Below are 18586 nucleotides of genomic sequence, written 5' to 3'. Positions count from 1 at the left end.
GAAACTCACATGGTTAAGTTACTGGTCTACATGCATGCAGTTCGTGTGTCAACAGGACCTCATTATCCGTAGGGAAAAATGTTGTTTTCTTTCTTTCTTTCTTTTTTCAGAAATACAGTCAGTTCAGTCATGTCAGACCTTAGCCTCATTTGTTTATCCAGGAATTGAGGAGAATTCTTCCACTTTCAGCGTCAGCCTGCACCCGAATGCATCTTGAATTCTGCTTTCAGGCAAAACTGTCACAGCCAATATAAAAAATGTGTTCTTCATTTTTAAGTGTTTCATTAAACATGTTCCATCGCGTCCACACAGCCAGAACATGCATTTCATATAGAGATGACCTGAGCAGCACCGCAGCTTTCTTTTCTCCATCTATTTTCACTTATTGTCTCCTCTGAACCATGAGAGGAAGCTGGATGAGGTGATAGCCAAACGCACGAAACAGACCTGCCGGTGAGAGGGTCGGGATTTGGTGACGATCACGCAGGATTCTCCTTTTATGGAGTCAACGCAACCTACTTTGGTTACATTGTGGAAAATAGAAAACAAGTGTTTTACTGCATTTGACCTACTCGAGCAAACATGCCATTTTTATAGAGGAGTAATGTAAAGAAAATTGTGTTGTGCAATGAATGAGTAGGATCCGCTCCAGGGATGAGAAATGCATCACTGCCAGAAATACCTCAATGCGATGGTCTGTGTTTTGACATGGTGACATTCTTCCACATAAAAAAGAAAGCCCTTGGGGAAAAACAGGACTAATATATGGATTTCATTTATGTTTACCTGAAGAAAGGAAGACAAATTTAATTTGTGTGCATTTGGATATCTGAAACCAGATGTTTGTGTTATCCCAACATTTTAGCCATTATTCCATAACATTGAACCAATACTTAAGGTTGATGCTCCGACCCACCTGGGAGCATATGTAAAACATTTATCTTCTCAATTGGGAAGTTTCTTTGCTGCATTTGAGGACTTGCTTGATTTGGTTAAGTGCCTTTTTTTGCACCATGTCCCAATGGACTGCAGCTTGAGTCACTGGAACAACTGTCGCTAATTAGCTTGACCGATCCTGGAGCTCAATGGTTTTTGCCTCATCATTAACAGTTTTTGGATTAAAAAAAAGGAAAAACCTTACTTCCACAAGGGGAGACATCAACAAAACATTTTTTTAAAAACAAAACATAAAAAAAGAACCATAATTTGGGTTTTCCACCTTTGAGTTATGCCGTTAATGAAATATTAACATCAAAACTAACCCCAGTGAACAAAAATGTAACAGGTACTTGGAAAACTGGCTGTCTAAGGAGTCTGGAAGCATCTTTGTTTGGGGGACAGGAGCATAAAAGGCTAATTTCACTCCCACCGGTCAGCTCAAATAGTGCCTGAGAAAAGCCTGCAAAAGTCCAAGAGGGGCTGAAAACCAGACAGCTCAATGGATTTATTGTCCAACACAACACAAAGAAGAGCACCTGAAGGACCTGCATCATGGAAAATGAATATTTAATGCCAGGCTATCTTAACAGTCATGTCTGAGTGGCTCCTGTTACTGACCTTGATGGTCTTATCTCCTAAACGGGGAGAATCAACATCCCCTTCGTACCTCATTTCCAGATTTAACGAAAACTTCCAGCATCAGTTTTTCACAAGTCCTCTTGAACGCAGCACAACATCAACGCGTCTTTAAATGGCCAGGTGGGACAGGTTGGAGTGAGCTGATACAATCGGGAGCAAGAAAGAAAAATAGAAAATGGCATCTGTGTGAATGGACATGCATTTAGCATGAGCCGACCGCCTTCCTGGGCTGCAGGGATAGAAACCCTTACAGATTAACATCGCGGATGATGTGAATTTTATTTGTGTTTCTCACTCACTCTGTCTGTTATTCCTGCAGGTTTCCTTTGATTCTTTTCACAATATGAAGAAATGTAGATGGTGAAATTGTTTTACAGGCTTCAATCCAGAGGGTTTGTGTGTTTAACCAGCAAACCAATGTTTTTACCTGATGCAGCACAGCCAGTCACCAACACTTTCAGACTGTCATGCGTCATGCACGCTGTCCTCTCATTGATTTATAGAATTTGGAGGAGACGACGTTCAAAAGACAGATAACTCAAACAGGAATCTGCTATTTGATTTATGTCTTCAAATGCATCACTGTTGATAAAGAGCTGCAGTTGCATGTGACACAAATGTCAAATCAAGAATGAACCTTTTAAAAAAAATGTCAAACAAATTTACAACGCTTATTCAACAGAGTTTAACCAGTTGAATAAATAACAGACTACATTCATCAAAGTCAGCAGTTGATTGTGAATTATTTCCAGCTAATGCGTCACCATTACTTACATTTAGGACAAACAGCTCACAGATATCACTTTAACAGCTAGTCACATGAGGAACTTGTTGATTTTCACTTTTTCCGGCAGTAATAAATCAAAACATAATGACAGGTAGGATGGGAAGCAGTCTTAGAATTTTAGCATCCCATCCATGACATGATGCTAAATGGCTGCTGTGTCTTCATCAAATGCAAATTCAGATTTAAATAGAAGTCAGTGAAAAAGTTAATGCAATTCCAAGAACTTGTTAGAAATCATTCTCCACTGTAGTCTTCCTATAGTTCCTCCGTGCTTAGGTTACCTTCACCCTCCAAGTATTTTTACTACCTTTGCCTTTTAACCTGGCTGTGCTTTACTGTCAGCACAGTTATGTAATGTTTCGAAGAGTTACCTGTGGGCATGGTGGAAGAATGTCAGGAAAGCTCATCTGTCTTGCCTGGCAGATTGATTCAATAAACCTCTGTGGATTGTTGTCTTGTGTGGAACCCCCACCCTGACTTATCTGGACCGCAGCTGCAGTATTATCACTTTACGTGACCCACATCTTCCATTCTGTCCTTTAATTAAACTCATCAATGGTTAAAGAAAAACATCTAAACAGGTTCATTTTCCTTCTCTTTCAGGAGTGGATGTCCTCTTCCGGCTTGGGCTGATGCCTCAAAGCAGAGCAGGGAACCTCCATGTGAGGACAAGCTCTCCTTCAGCTCCCCACACCACTCTTCCCTCATCCTCGAACCTCCCTGTTCCTGGATATGGGGTGATGCTCGACTCAAATGCCCTTTATGAGGCCTCTACAAAAAGCCTGATCCCACCTGAGATCGGCGAGGACTTTTCTTTTGTGGTTAGCTTAAGCTCCTGGCGAGCAAACAACGCTTTTCTTTTTAGCATCAAAGACGGTAGGGACAGACTGCGTTTTGGCGTTCAGCTGCTGCCACGCAGAGTGGTAGTCCACACTGCCGAGAATACCGTCTACTTCACCTACAACTGGCAGGATGGGGGCCCGTTTGCTTTGGGTGTTCGTGCACACTCTGTGTCCTTCTACGCAGAGTGCGGGGCTGTACAGCAGCGGGCACAGACCCTGAGAAGAGCTCAGATGCTCCGGGAGTCAGGGGGTCTCTTTACCCTGGGGAGGATGAACTCCAAATCACCAGCGTTTAGTGGCCGATTGTGCCAACTAGATATTTATCCCTCAGCACAAGCGGCCGCGCACTACTGCAACTATCTGAAAACACAGTGCCGGCGGGCCGACACTTACCGATTGCCACATCCTGGTTTAAATATGGAGGCCAATGACCCACCATTTGATCCTTTGGTAAACTCCCTTGGGGGAGTAGAAGCAACCCCGCACCCCCCATTAAAACCCCCAGGAGTTTCCAAATTGGATCCAGCCTCCAATTCATCAGTACAGCCTCACCCGGAGGACCAGACGTCCATGGCCATCTTGTATCCCCACTCTACAACATCCATGCTTTTGCCTGGCACCCTACCCACCCTTAGTCCGAAAGGAGGTTTGGACCCCACTCAGAGCACCACCACTAAAATTGTTTGGATGAAACGGAAAAGCCCTGATAAGGAAGCCGATCCCGCAGAGGAAGAGAGCAGCTCTGGCAGCCTGCAGGCAACAGAGGTTGCATTAGACCCCATTCCATCAGTGAAGCAAAGTCAAGCGAGAGAAGGAACCAAGTCCAGCAGCATGACACCTGAACAGACTCCTCAGCTGGACACCCACATGAGGCCAAACGGCACCACTTTGTACCGAGAGGACCAGGCGGACAGACAACACGAAGAGGACGGGATCTATGATGACGTAGACATGGGCGGATATGATTACGGATACGGGGACTTCTTATATGAGTATGAAGATGGTTTCCGAGGCCCCAAAGGAGAGCCGGGTCCTGTGGTGAGTAACTGAATTCACAGCTTATGTATTTAATTATTATAACAAAATACACAACTTATGGACAACCGACTTAGCGCTTTTATAGCTAGCATATAAACTAAGCTACTTGGGAGATAGTTACGTTTAAAGTTGATCGCCATCTAGTGGTTGTGTATGCAAGTACACCCTATTTGCTTTGAAGTCAGTTGACACATATCAGGTTGCAAGTGAGATTATCTGACAGTTTTGAAGATGCTGAAGCAGAACAAATCAAATATCTGTGTGAACATCTGCCCAGCCAATAACCAGTGTTTACAATGATTAGAGTCTTTAAAAACATTGCTGAAAGCACTTGGCTTGGCGACGAACATCTGAAAAACAGGCTTTTCTCTCAAACTTCTGCCGGGTGATGGAAGCAGATTGTGAGAAACAACTCGGTATATGCTTGTCATTGGAATTCCAAATGTCAGCGCCTGAACATGCTGCTGCTTAATGAAGAGCGATAAAATATCCGGCCAAAGGATCCCCCACCCCCACTCAGCCACCCAAGGTGGACAGAATGTTTTCTGACCATTCACGGAGGCATCAGCTGAACTTATCTCTGCCTTATCTTAAGGCGATTTAAGAGGAAACTCCCAGTTTACACTGGTGTGAATACGACCTTCAACCTTCATCGACTTATCTCATCAGCATTTAAGTGGCGGAACTTTTTTTCACCACATTCTTATGGTGCAGCAGCAGGTTGAGGAGAGGAGTCAGGGGGAGCTTCAGTTTTAAAAAAAGCTGCTTCAGCTTCTTCAGGTGTTGTTGTCGGCAGTGGAGAGTTCACACTTTCCATGTGTCTGTAAATGGGAGACGGCAGGAACATTTCTTTATTCCTGTTGTCCTGGTTGTTCCCTTTACTAACGATGGAGATTCGACATGCTCCACTGTTTGCTATAAAGCTGGGAAATTGTTGTTGCATCATCACTTAAAGTGGGATTAGTAATTTAGTTACGGCGCTTTAATCCTCAGAATTTGTGCTATAACCGCCACGCAGGTGTATTTGTTGAATACGGATGTTTTTTGTATCGTGTGTTTAAAATTCCAAAACCAATTTTCAACACTGAGAGTTGATTCAACCTGGGTTACTGTCCTGCAACTATCATCGCACGAACTAGCTGTAAATATTTTATCCAGTCCTTCTATAAGAGGTAGGATTGTGTTAATCCTTTGGATGAACCCCCCCCCAAGTGGCCATTTATCACTTCCAATGCATTTTCTGCTGAGCGTTCCTATTAGTGCTTTCAGCTGAAGAGACTGTCTTTGAACCTGATAGAGCTTACACAAATATAGCACATACTCATCATAGCAGAGGCCTGGACAGTGAACTGCATGTTATTGCTTGCCATTAACATACTCCATCTCTCCATTTTTCCCCTGCCCTTACTTCACTCTCTCTACAACACTCCTTCTTTGCCCCTCTGCCTGATTTAGGGTCCTCCTGGTCCTCCTGGTTTACCTGGTCCTTCAGGAAAAAGAGGTTCACGGGTAAGTAACATGTGCACAGTGAACAACTGACATTGTTGGCACCAGGTAATCGGTTCAAAGAGTAGCATCTTTGGCTCATTATGAAGGTATTAATTAAAGCAGATTTAGTACAGGAGTTCTAGAACTAAAGATTCAGATTGCATTTAGACGGCAGCGTAAGCTTCCGCTTGTATTTACCATTAAAACCCAGCTGCAAACGGTTGGAAAAGAGCCGATGACAGACGTGTTTGTGCTTGGCCGGATTAAATTCAGGAACAAGCCATGCTTCATAAAGAGTCGTGACATTAACATTGTGTGACGTTGTTTACTTGTCTCCGCCGTTCCATTCTGGAATGGAGCGTTCAAACTGTTCCAGATGCAACCTGCTGCAACCGGCATTATCTCTGTCAGCGGGCTGATCCGGGAACTGCCAAGTATGTCATGATGCAACCAGCACAGCTGTCATTCCAGAGGCATCTTTAAACAAGCACACCATATTTAATCGCAACATATCATATCGGTGTATCGCCAGAAAAGATTCAAGGGCACCAGTGGCTCTCCCTCCAAAATAAAAGAAACATGGAATATCAGGATTTGTAGAGTAGATGTGCAGGATGTCCTGCTTCATATGAACGGAAATGCGCCGTAGATGTGGGTAATGTCTGCAAGGTCGTGCATTTGTGGCATAGCTGTGGTGTTTAAGGTCTAAAGTCGCATCAGTGCAATCATGTTCCATTCTGAGGTCACAATCTGTTACCAGGGTAACCGATTTTCTCCTGCTTTTCTAATTCTCATTGTCTTTGCTCTGTTGTACTTCGACGCTTTGAGACCATTTTCCCAATCTCTGTTGGAAATCTTCTCTTTACAGGGTCCTACTGGTCCACATGGAAATCCCGGGCAGCCAGGACCACCTGGACCAAAAGTAAGTGACATGGACATGGGAACCCGTTCAAAACATGACAACCCACCAGAATATTTCAGCGCAGTTTATAGCTCAAGCCTACATGTGTAACTGAGTTTGCAGACCTCTGGATTTTATTTGTTTTTTCCTGCAAACCCCCAGCTCACCAAACTGCTTACACACACAAAGGCGTAATGTGCTGAAGTTTGCGTTTGAATCAAACAGCAAGTGTCATCAGTTACAGCGGAGTCTTTCATTCCATGAACAATCTGTCTGCCTGTAGGAGTGTGTTTGAGTGGGATCAGACAGAACCAGATGTAGCCAAGTGTGTTACTAATGAATCAGTGTGTCACATCAGAGCCGGAAACACTCACACATGGTTTTTGGTCTAAACGACATGCTGAATGGCCTAGATATTTTTTTCTACTCTCTTGGTTTTGACTAAAGAGCATGTTAATGCTACCTTCAGCTTCTAAAACGAGACACAAACATTATATATCTGAAAAAATGCAGCTTTCCTTAGTTTTTTACGAGAATGAGGGCAGATGTAAGGGAGACATGGACCCATTGAGCAGGATGTGGGTAACTTCATGCAGATGGTTGTGGTGTCTGTGGTCGTGACTGGCTACCAGAGAGTGTCTGCGTCCTCATGTAGGGGGGAGACATGTGGACCAGTCCGAAGGTCTTCTCTTTTATGGTGGCTCTTTTACTCTAAGAAGATAAGACCCCGCTCGGAATCTTGGCTCGACGTAATTGCAAATGATGAGAAAAATATGGAAGAACTGAAATGAATTACGTCTTTTCCTGCATCGTCGGATGTTCAATAATTGTGGAGGTTTCTGTTCTTGTATTCGGAGTAGATTTGTCCCCTCACCCCTGAACTTGGCACATAGCACATGTTTGGCTGAGGGTCTCCAGTTGATTATTATGAAATACGGGGCAGCTGTCTATGCATGGAAAATCAAAGTCAGTGGCCGTGATTCCACTGTGACCCATTAGTGAGTCATTCACTCACCCTTGACTCCACTGTGGAGGCGGAAACGGGACTAAGACACTCTTTGTATCAATTCAGAAATGTGTATTCTTCTCCAGTGATTTCGGTTACGGACTGCTTGACATGTGTTTTAAGCACCATCTCAATCCCTTTCATGTGACTGTTTTTTTTGGAGAGCCTTCTTTACGCTAAGATCTACATTTCCCACCCACTTGACTTCCTCTGTCTGACTCGGTATTAGTTCGATATCATCATCTGCGCTTTATTCCTGAACACATCATCAGAAGGCAGCGTTAAATGTATACTCTTCCTGTGTTATGGTTTTTGTTATAACAACTGCTCTTTTGTCAAGATTTGATGAGAAAACGCAGACAACAGAGTTGGACGCACCGTTCTGGTGAGGCAGTGGTGTGACATTGTACAAGCAACCTATAGAAATGGTCAGGAGGAATGATGTGTTCATGCGCCTTCAGACGCACTTTTAATCTCCTTTTTTCCGTCATCCTGGCAAATTCTGTGTGTGACCACAGTAATGTGGAAAAACACCTGGAACACCTCTTTTTTAAAGGCAGTGAGGGATGCAGTCGAGTGGTTTATAGTCTGCTGCAGCCCAGATACGCTCGTAGTTAATTAAATGATTAAATCCGACATTTGATAATCATGTGCCTGCTTTATTCCTGTGCTCTGAGTTCATCAAATTGGAGCTGCTCACATTCTACAATAACCATCAATGTCTGAGCACAGATTTCATGTCAGAACAGTTTGTTGAGTTTACTTTCGTTGTAATTACAACATCAGCCTGCTCATGACTGGGCAAGCAGGAGCTGCTGTGCTGCTCTGTAGCTTGATTGCTCTGGCACCAGCTGGAAATGATTCATCTTTATTTATGAACCAACGGAAAAACGAAGCTTTCAGAAACACCAGGCCAATCTAAACAGAAATGAGAAAAGGTTAGAGGCATCTGTGAGATCTCCTAGATGCGGTTTGGAGATCTCTATAATGTATTGCTATGTAGCCTGGAGTTGTGCAAAAGATAAGTGTAATAATGGTTAGTCATCTGGGTTGGTCACAGTACAGTAACTTTCCCAATCTACAGCATCTAGAACCAGATTCAACTGAGTTTTTAGATCTGCTTGTAGTTTTATGATCAAATGGTTCCAGTTGATAGATTAAACTCAATTCAACTATTTAACTGTGTGTCCTTCTTCTCTCCAAGGGGTCAAAGGGAGACCCTGGGCTTTCTCCAGGTCAGGCTCCACCAGGAGAGAAGGTAAAGAATCCGTCTCTTTGAAGTAACATCCATTTTCCCAAAAAGGGCAACTAATAAAATCCCTCTTCCCCCTAAAATGCTGTAATTCCTCATGGAAATTCTCTCAGGAAAATAAACTAGAATTCTGCCTTTCAGAAGAGATAATTTTCTAACATTCGTGGTGATTCCAAACTAATCAGTGTCATCATCTTTATTCATGTCTGCTTTTTCTGCATTCAGTTTACTACCAGCAGCAGCTTAGATCAGACATCTTTAAATAGACCACCAACCATCCAGGTGTTTGATGCTCTATAGTATAAGATGACCTTTTATTTTCCAGCGGTGGTCTGTTGCTCATTTGTTTTCTGAGATGATGAAAGGGGTTTTTGTGAATCTGTGTTGATGACGACTGTGAGAGAGCCACAGGCCCCGAGGCTGTTATAGCATTCCTTTTTAACTTTACAACAGCACAGTGATAAGGCTTTGTTCTTTTTAAAGGCTATAGCCATCTTTTAATCACGTGTCCTTGCGTTTCTTCAGGGGGACAGAGGCCCAGCAGGTCCCCCCGGGCCAAAAGGATTTCCTGCTTTACCGGTAGGGTTAAGTCTTTATTGCCTCTTCAGCTGAAGTGGTCACACACCTTAAAGGACATTATCACAAATATTTGGTCTTGGTAGCTCAGACACCTCAGGACATTTTCCACCTTCACTAATGTGATCCCAGCATATCTCAGCCTTTCTGTCTTTTCAGGGAAATAGTGTGCCATCTCTTTAGCTAACAGCATCAGGATGTAGCTCATATTAGGAGCATAACTGGCACAATGTCTCCCTGCCTTTAATATCAGCAATGATGTGTGTTTAGAACCTGTGTCACAGGATATGTGAAGTAGGACATTTTATGGATGAATGAAAGATGCAGGAATTATAGGTGGTTAATGGGTATTTAAAAGCTAAATCCATAATTCCTAACAAAATCGTAACATTATTCAGCAGCTCTGTTAAGACCCTTTGCTCTTAATTTGTGTAGACAGCCTGCAGCCCACCCTGCTCCCTCCTTATCTAAACAGAAAGAAATTATTTTGCTCTGTAATTCATCAATCATCACCACACTTAGCAAACTTCACTCCCATCTGACTCAGAGCAGCCTCTATGAATAATTCCATTTTGGTTTTCTAGCGACCTTCTCAGGGCAGCTCACTCCGGTTTGGTCACTATCCTCGTCCTCTTTGATATGAGTGCAGCCTTTGGTACTGTTCCTCACTCCATCCTCCTCAATAGAATACCTTCCATTGACCCTCCTCTGGTTTCAATCTCTCAGACTGCACTCAGTTCATACATATCCACTCCTTCATATCCCAGCCTTCCCCTGTCAATCCTGGTGTGCCCCAGAGCTCTGTCCAGGGCCCCTTCTCTTCATCCCCTACCTCCTTCCCTTGAGTAATATTTTCCCATGTATTCAACATTAATTTCCACTGCTTCATGGATGACGCCAACTCTACATTTGCAGCGAACCAAACTCTCCCTCTCAACCTCCCCTGCTTATCTGAAATTAAAATCTGGTTCACTTCAAACTTCCTGCTACTTAACAGTACTAATGCCAAATTCCTTCTAGTTGGAACCAAATCCAAAGTTTCTTACTCACAATTGATAGCTCTTCCGTCTCCCTTTCCCCCAAGTTCTGGCTGCCATCCTCAGTAAGTCACTAGCATTTCAATCTTCCATCAATAACATTACCGCTCTGCATATTTTCCCCCACACATTTTCACCAACATTAACCGTCTCTGTCCTTCCCACACTGAACACACCTCTTCTCTCCTCATACACAGGCTCATCACTTCCCAGATGGACGATTGTAATTCCCTTCTCTTCAATCTGTCAGAAACTCCATTGGCTCCCAGTCAAATTCAGAATAGAATTTAAAATCCTTCTGTAAACATTTAAGGCCATCCATAACCTTGCCCCACCCCCGTATCTGCCAGACCTTCTCCATATCACCTCCCCGACTCTAAACTCATCTCTTCAGAAGGGCTTACTCTAATGAAACTGTCGTATTTTTATAGTGGGTTATTTTATTCTCTGTTTGTATCTAATGTCTTGTATAGGTTTTATCTACTTTATTATGTCTCTGCAAATTGTCCTATTATTAGTACTATTATTATTGGTATTACACTTAGATGAACACTTGGACGGTAGGACGTTTTCCGTTCTTTATGACTGTAAGGATGTGCAACTGCCTTAATTAAACCTGTCATTCTAAAGAGGAAATGTGACCTTCCCCGGACCAGGTGGGGTCACTGACAAAAGTATTGTCCCCCTCCCACCTCAGGTCAGCGGGTGTACCACCTCCAGAAGGAGAGTTTTGTTGCTGCATTAGCGCCCTCTCCCTCTCTGACAGCGAATTTTCACTGCAGTGTCTTGTCATGCGTTTTACGTCATGGGTGCTGCATTTGATACAAAACAGACAGTTCACCACCCACATCGCTGTCCAGCTAGTCTGTCATAGAATCCCAGAGTCTGCAGTCCACATTGCTGGCCTTCACCTTTAATCTCAGGAGGGCATCCCAGTGTTTGCAGTAGCTGAACCTAATATACCCAGCACATAAACTATTCCCTGTCAGGAATTTTCAGAGGAAATGACTGGCTCAGGGATTATGCTTGTTACCCCCAAGTGGGCCCTTTATTGACTGTGAAGGTTCCTGTGTCACAACCTCATAAGCCGAGGATGGAGTCAATGGCACCATTCAAGAAGGTGCCTCCTTGCCACCAAAAGATAGTGACCTGTCTCTGACCTGGTGTTTTGAAGTTGTAAGCATCTGTTCTTGATAATCACGTGGACGAGAAAAACAAGACTTAAAACAGAAGAGAAGCTTGATCCACACAAAAATTAGATGAGCTTGGCTTACTTTTGTTCATGTTCACGATACATTGTATAGCTTACACACAGCTTAACATGCTATATATATAAGAGATTTAAGAAGAGTCATGAATGATATAATACCTTTATTTGGTAATTTATCAAAAAAAGGACCATAGAGAGCATCAGTTAATTCATTTATAATCCTGATACAGTTTGAATTGGTACAGAAAATTTGCAGCTTTTCTCCACATTAACATGCTATTTTATTAAAGGCAACACAACACAAATGCTATAAGCAATTTACTTTATTCTAAATCATAAGGTTTGCATAACATTTACATTTACTGTATGTGCACTTTCATTCTAAAATTATGTCTGACCAGCACCGATTCCCAAATTATGCCTAATTTTATTTACCCTTCTAAAGAGGCCCACTACAATCTCAGATTTAAATATTAGATATCATTTTCAGAAACTTCCAATCATCATCTGTATTAACTCCGGAAAAAGAGTTGAGCATTGCATTGACCCATGAATTATTATATTTTCAAGGGCCCTAAAGGTCATCCAGGACCACCGGGGCCACCAGGAGAACAAGTAAGTTATTCTTATGTCATTGGGTGTGATGTACTTGTACTAAGACTATACATCTGACCTTTTCCGTTTCTCTGTTACAGGGCATACCAGGACCTCCTGGGGAGATGGGTGAAGCAGGTTACCCTGGCAGGCAGGTGCAGTGAAAAATACCAAAATACGCCTCCAGTTCCCTCATCAGTTACTTTAACTTAGCCCTGAATGATTAAATACTGAACACTTTCCTTTACAATTTCATGTTATTCAAGTTGGAAACAGTCGCCATTTGAATCTGAATATGCTGAAAATATAGAAAAGACACTCTGGAATGCATAACTGGGTGAAATCAGTTCACTGATGTGTTTTCATGGTCCTTGGATTTAAGCCCTTGCGTGTTGCCAACTATTTAGATGAGAAAATGTAAAATACAACTTTAAATCCTGACATGACCAGACTGGCAGCCAGCTCGCTTTATCCCTGGTCTCAGATCAGCTTGCAGAGTCTAGTTTTCCCCTCAGCGTGTAAACACTCCAAGTGTGCAGTGATTGTGACAAAAGCTGCTCTTCAACAGTCTTTTCTTTGTTGCAGGGATCCGCTGGGCCACAGGGTAACCCGGGGCCCAAAGGTGCTCGTGTAAGTACCCCAGTACCGGCTCCTCTCTCCTCCCATTTCTGCCCCTTTTCATTTGTCAGAAGTGGGTTGAACACATTCATTTCCTGAAAGGATCAGGGTGGTGTCAGGCTCCTCCTGGTGTGAGTTTTTATCCTATAACATTTTAGCATCAAAAACACCAAAGGAAAAGAGGACATTGGACCAAAACCGCACTAAACAAAACAGAAGTAGTGGAAGATGTGGAGTTGGGAGGAAAACTTGCGTGTCAGGATAAGGGAAGCAGCTGCAAAAGAAACAATAAGCAATAATTAGATGTGTATTTGTGTAATGCTGCGGACACAAATAGCACCAGCTTGAAGACAAAGATGTTTGACACTTCGCCGCATATTCCCAATGTCCAAAAAACAAAATTAGACCATGTGAACTGTAGAAATGGTCCGTGGAATGAATGCGATAAAACCCTGCTTAGTCATTGCTGTGTAATGTCCCTTTGCTCATCTCCAGGGTTTCATCGGGCCTCCAGGCTTTTCTGGGCCTCCTGGAATTGAGGGAGAGAAAGTGAGTGATTAATATTTACTTTACGTGAACGTGTTGATCAGAAACATGTCCATGAACAGCTGTTTACAGTCCACAAGTGTATGCCTTCTTATCCCCTCCCCACTGTCAGGATACTGTCAGACAGCGAAAATTCTAAGCTCTAATTTACAGCTGAGAAAAAATGCGAGAAAGATAGATTTTCCATTCAAGCTGTGCCTGAATGATGTCACTGATTCCTGAGATTGCAGTATCAATTCAACGCTGCACACTTTTATGGCTCTCACACTCGAGTGGCTTCCTCCAAAATGTCTAAAAGTGCTCTTTTATTGCCACTAAAGTCTCTGGAGTATGAAATATTGTTCTATTTCCTTGTTTTGGTCAAGTGGTTTAACAACTATGCTGTTGCATTGACAAGTTTCATTCTTCTACTTGTCTGTGTCTCGAAGGGAATTCCTGGTCTGGTTGGAAAGTCTGGCCCCAAAGGACGACACGTAATCCAATCATTTTTACTTCATCACTGAGTCGCACTTGTTAAGGCAAAGACATACAGTATATCTGTCAGTGGCTTTGGGGAAACAGCTGCAGGCACAAATGTGTGTGTTCTCATCTGAAAATTCAGAAAAATTAACCATAATTGCCAGAAATGTTTTCCATCTCCCGATGTGTACGACTTCCTTGAAAAACAACGATTCCCTTCATCAAATGTGCCAGAAACATTAGGAAATGTAGATTTAGTTGCACATGGTTTTAGTTAAATAGGAATCAGCTAAGAAAGGCAAAGGAATCATGCCTGGTGGATCAGAAACCTGCAGCAAGACCATTAAATGCACTTTATTTGGCACCACTTCCAAAACATATCTGATCAGTAACTTTGGGAATTTGAACGTTTGATGCCTTAAGTAAAGAGTGGATGCGGTGTGTTTACCATAAAAAGAAGTAAATAAGAGAAAACAAACTCATTAATTCCCCCATTAGAAACAAATGTGCCCTCCCAGTGGAGGCTGTTGATGGGACACTTGTTCTGATAGTTAATGAATATGTATGTGACTCCTTCACAGGGTGTGGTGGGTGACGTGGGGGAGAGGGGACCCCCTGGTCCTGATGGCAAAGAGGTGAGAACTGTCAAATGCTGTACTCCTTCTGACTTCACCTCTTTAGTCTCCTGCCCGTCTGAAGAACCTCTCCTGCTGCTTCTTTCTTACTCTGTCACTTCAAATGTCTTTATTGATTTTTTTTTATATAAATTCCGAAGCTGAGGTAGCCGTTTAAGGTGCCCATGGGTAAAGTTTGCAAAGATACTTCATAATTTCAGCACTGTCTTAGGAATGAGGAATGTGTAATACTGTAAGTGTCCTGTTCTGTGTACTTAGGAAGTTGCTGTTATGTTTCACAGGGGCCTGTTGGTGGGACTGGCATTGCCGGCTTTCCGGGATTGAGGGTGAGAATCGGTTTTCATGTTCCCATGCTTCCAATGCCAGGAGGCATTATGTCCCCTCTGGCATTCCTTTAATCCCCTTTTCTGTGTCTGTCTCTGCTTGCTTGCTTTCCTTCTTTTTTTTCCTTTTTCCTTGCTGACAGAAATGTACAGAAAACACACCTCACCACTGCATCATTCTTTTCTTCCAGTCCCTGTTCTTTATCTACTTAGATCTTAGATCAATAACAAGACCAACAGGTAACATTCTCACCACTGTGACCTCAGTTGTGGTCAATATACAGAGGTTTTGGATTAAAAAGAAAAATGAAAGGACAGAAAAAACATGTCCGAGTGGTACCTCTTCTTTTTTATTTCACCCATCGTCTATTCTGCTTTGCTATCATCGAAGTTTGCAGGATTTACTGGGGTTCCTGTGGGGGCCACCCTAAACATCTGGAGGGGCTGGCTCCCCTTAACCTCAGATGATGCCTGTAAGCCATCTTTATTATGGATGTGTGACATGGAGCTCTCTAAGGAGCGACGGACACCACAGAGTCTGTGCCAACATTAAAACTGTGGATTTTTTCTTTTAATTGTTTTGGTTGTTCCCATCCATCTGTTTTCTGCAGTGGGAATGGAGCCTGTAACCTTCTTGCATTGCGGTTCCTATGCTAACCACGTTAAAAAGCATTTTTCATAAATGTGGACACGCCGGCGGACAGAAGCATCCATCACATGCGATTATGTCATCAATAAGTGTTGGACTCTGTGCCAAATAATAACAAACTCTTAAAACTACGAAAAAATAATTAATCGTAATTAACGCTGATATACAGCAGCAGTTTGTCATCATAATATCAACAAATTATTACCTGTAAGATCATTTGAGTAATTATAGAAGAAAGTCAGATTACTCCCACCTCCTTAATCCCATCTTTGATGTAACTCATATCAAGTCAGCATCCAGGCTGAGTGACTCTGACACGGACTTTTAATTTGTCGTCCAAATTGAAATCTTGTTTTTCACTTCCCACTGTCAGCGGCACCCTTGCGGCTTCGCCAAAGCTGAAAGGCAATTACACAAAGCCCAAAATTATTGTGACGTTATGTAATTGAAGGGAACAGAAACAGATCAGCAAGTGTCCGTTCTGGTATGCTCTTGAAGTCTTTGCCAAAGTGAGACCAAGAGAAATGTGATGCAAGCGGACGTTCCTTCGCAGGCCCGATTAAAAAGAGTGAAGTCGAGGCAAAACACGAAGAAATATACTGTGATATGGTCGGTGGGGGGTCGTGTAACAGGTGCCAGGATGTGGGATGTGAGGAGGATTTTTACCCAATATTCATTGTTTTTTTTATGGTTTTGCTGGGACACACTCAGTTTGAACTGAGAGGATTTCAGCCGCAGTAGCTGTTTTGGAAGAGAACCGTCTGGTTTTTGGAGACTTTACACACTTGCGTTAGGAAGTAGAATTGTTGGAATAATCTCGAACCACCTGGCAGTCAGACTGACTCTTGGCTGAGCGAAGTGTGTGTGTGTGTGTGTGTGTGTGTGTGCGCATGTGCGTGCGTGTGCGTGTTTGTGTGGGATGTTGAACTACCAGATCATTCAGACTTGGCTGGTAGACCAGAGCTTTGGTTTGTCTTTCTCTCAGGAGGTAATTTTTTATTTTGCGCCTGTTGAAAGCCCGTTTAGATAAAGTGCACGTGATTAGTGTCCAAACACCAACTCAGGGTCCAGATGGCCGCTTTGGTTCAAGCGTATGTCCTTGATGACATTAAATAAAGACATAATCCATCTCTGCCGTGACTGTTGGGAATGAGGGTAACATGCTGATAATAACATATTCAGTCTGGGGCCTTTAGAAGTTAAGATATTTCCTTATTCATCGCACAGTGGAGAAATAAAGGCGTGAGATTGTCCATTGTCCATTATTTATGTTTACTGTGATGCTGTCTTCACTCACTACCTTGGAACATATTTCTCTTCTCCTTTAAAATCTCTCTGTCTGGAACATTCATACGTCTTTTTTGTCAAGGTGATTTGTTGATTTTTTTCCCCTTCGGACTGGATTCGTGCCTTTACTGCATCCCAGTTAGAAACACATTTCCATTCAAATACTCGTCTCCATTTGTGAATTAAGTTTAAAGTAGAGCATAAAGATTGTTCTGGATTTTCAATATAGATAATTATCATCATGTGGATTCCTAATTACATATGAAATGTGCTCTTATTTGGGAAATCTGAGTCATTAAGAAAATAGGGACTGATGCTTGTGACAGCAGGATATTTGCAACTAAATCACCTCCAACCTGCTACAATAGGCGATGAATACCTGTGCACTTCTGGTTTATCTGCCTGTAGCGTCGTAGATAAGCGTTTCTATAAGTGTTTCTATAGAGTCGCCTCTGGTGCAAAGCTGTTGTGTGTACAGTAAAACAGACTGTATCAAACAATGTCCAGATTAAGACACCTTGTAGAAAAAGGGTGTTTTTTCAGTGCAGCCTCACATTCTGGACATTCCCTCCGCATCTCGATCAATTGGAAATGACAGCGTAGCCTCACACCTAAGATCATATGAAGGAAATGGAGCCGTGTCAATACAGGCCACCTGTAGAATTCTAAGAAATAGTTCTTTTGTATTTGTGAGACTTGTAAGACATATATTTCTAATATAATAATAATAATAATCTCCTTATTCTTCTCCAACAGGGGGACATTGGGCCTGAGGGACCGCGAGGACTGCCTGGTTTTATGGGACCTCAGGTATGTTTTCTATTATATTCCAGAAAATAGTGTTTAGTGCTGCGGAATATGACTGACTTATTCTGTTTGTGCTGCATGTTATCAACACATCATTGTAAACATGTCAAGATATTAACAGATAATGAACTGTGAGAAGTGAGGGGAAGCATTGACAGTGTCCGTTTTCATGGGTTCCTCTTTGTCGTCATGGTTTCACTCACTCTGCAGATCCTAGAGGGGAATACTGTCAAAGGAGTCAGTGTTTCCTCCCATAAATCCCCTTTTCTCTCTCTCTAATTGACCAATTCTTGCGTCTTCCTTCTTGTCTTCCTTTCTTCCTGATCTGTGGCAGGGCCCAGCGGGACGAGCCGGCCTGCCTGGATTGAAAGGTGATAAGGTGATCTAAATATTTACATTATTGCAGTTTGTCTGTAGTCTGCCAGTCGCTAAATTCACATCATTGGGTGTATTCAAATATCCTGTGGACCTTTTTTTTAACCAAAAAAAAAAAAAACTGAATCTGAGTTTAGATTCGGTTAAACAGCAAGAGAGAAACTAAAACCTCAGTCATTTGTATTGGTTCTTTGCAGTGTTACCATTAATTACCATGATTTTTTTTAATATCTTAAATGAACATTCTTACCATCTTGCCCTGACAGTGACCAGCTGTTACATATGAATATGTACTCTACTGTACATACAGTTATGGTCAAAATTGTTACCCCTTTAGATGCTGCAGTGGTTTTCATGGAAGGAAAAAGTTTTTAGTTTTTGGGTGATTTTCCTTGAATGCCAGAGATTTAGGAAATAATATTTGAGCCAAAGTAACCCTTGATGTATCTGGGAACCAAACAAATGCACCACCCAGATGCCCAAACAGCCCCAGAACAGCCCATGATAGCAGAGCAGAGTTGTAGTCGGAGGTTTTCTTTGGGTCTTGGTGGTTCATTTTGACCTTAACTGTGCCTCTT

At 42.5% G+C, this 18586-nt stretch overlaps 1 protein-coding gene across 2 annotated transcripts in view; it reads left to right on the top strand.

Annotated features, from left to right (window-relative positions):
- The window catches only part of col24a1 (collagen type XXIV alpha 1 chain), a 52308-nt gene that overhangs the window by 6694 nt on the left and 27028 nt on the right, over positions 1 to 18586 (top strand). For both annotated transcript variants that reach the window (XR_003886349.1, XM_029828541.1), the window contains exons 4-17: positions 2969 to 4245; positions 5701 to 5754; positions 6602 to 6655; positions 8845 to 8898; positions 9418 to 9471; positions 12286 to 12330; positions 12411 to 12464; positions 12895 to 12939; positions 13423 to 13476; positions 13902 to 13946; positions 14514 to 14567; positions 14849 to 14893; positions 17583 to 17636; positions 17968 to 18012. Coding sequence is in view for 1 of the 2 variants with exons in the window: in XM_029828541.1 (XP_029684401.1) it covers positions 2969 to 4245; positions 5701 to 5754; positions 6602 to 6655; positions 8845 to 8898; positions 9418 to 9471; positions 12286 to 12330; positions 12411 to 12464; positions 12895 to 12939; positions 13423 to 13476; positions 13902 to 13946; positions 14514 to 14567; positions 14849 to 14893; positions 17583 to 17636; positions 17968 to 18012 (1934 nt within the window). In the remaining variant the exon portion in view is untranslated. The remainder of the gene's footprint in view (positions 1 to 2968; positions 4246 to 5700; positions 5755 to 6601; positions 6656 to 8844; positions 8899 to 9417; positions 9472 to 12285; positions 12331 to 12410; positions 12465 to 12894; positions 12940 to 13422; positions 13477 to 13901; positions 13947 to 14513; positions 14568 to 14848; positions 14894 to 17582; positions 17637 to 17967; positions 18013 to 18586) is intronic.

Source organism: Takifugu rubripes, chromosome 20 (genome assembly GCF_901000725.2).
Source record: "Takifugu rubripes chromosome 20, fTakRub1.2, whole genome shotgun sequence".
Taxonomy (NCBI): Eukaryota; Metazoa; Chordata; class Actinopteri; order Tetraodontiformes; family Tetraodontidae; genus Takifugu; species Takifugu rubripes.
This window is presented reverse-complemented; position numbering and strand designations above follow the sequence as displayed.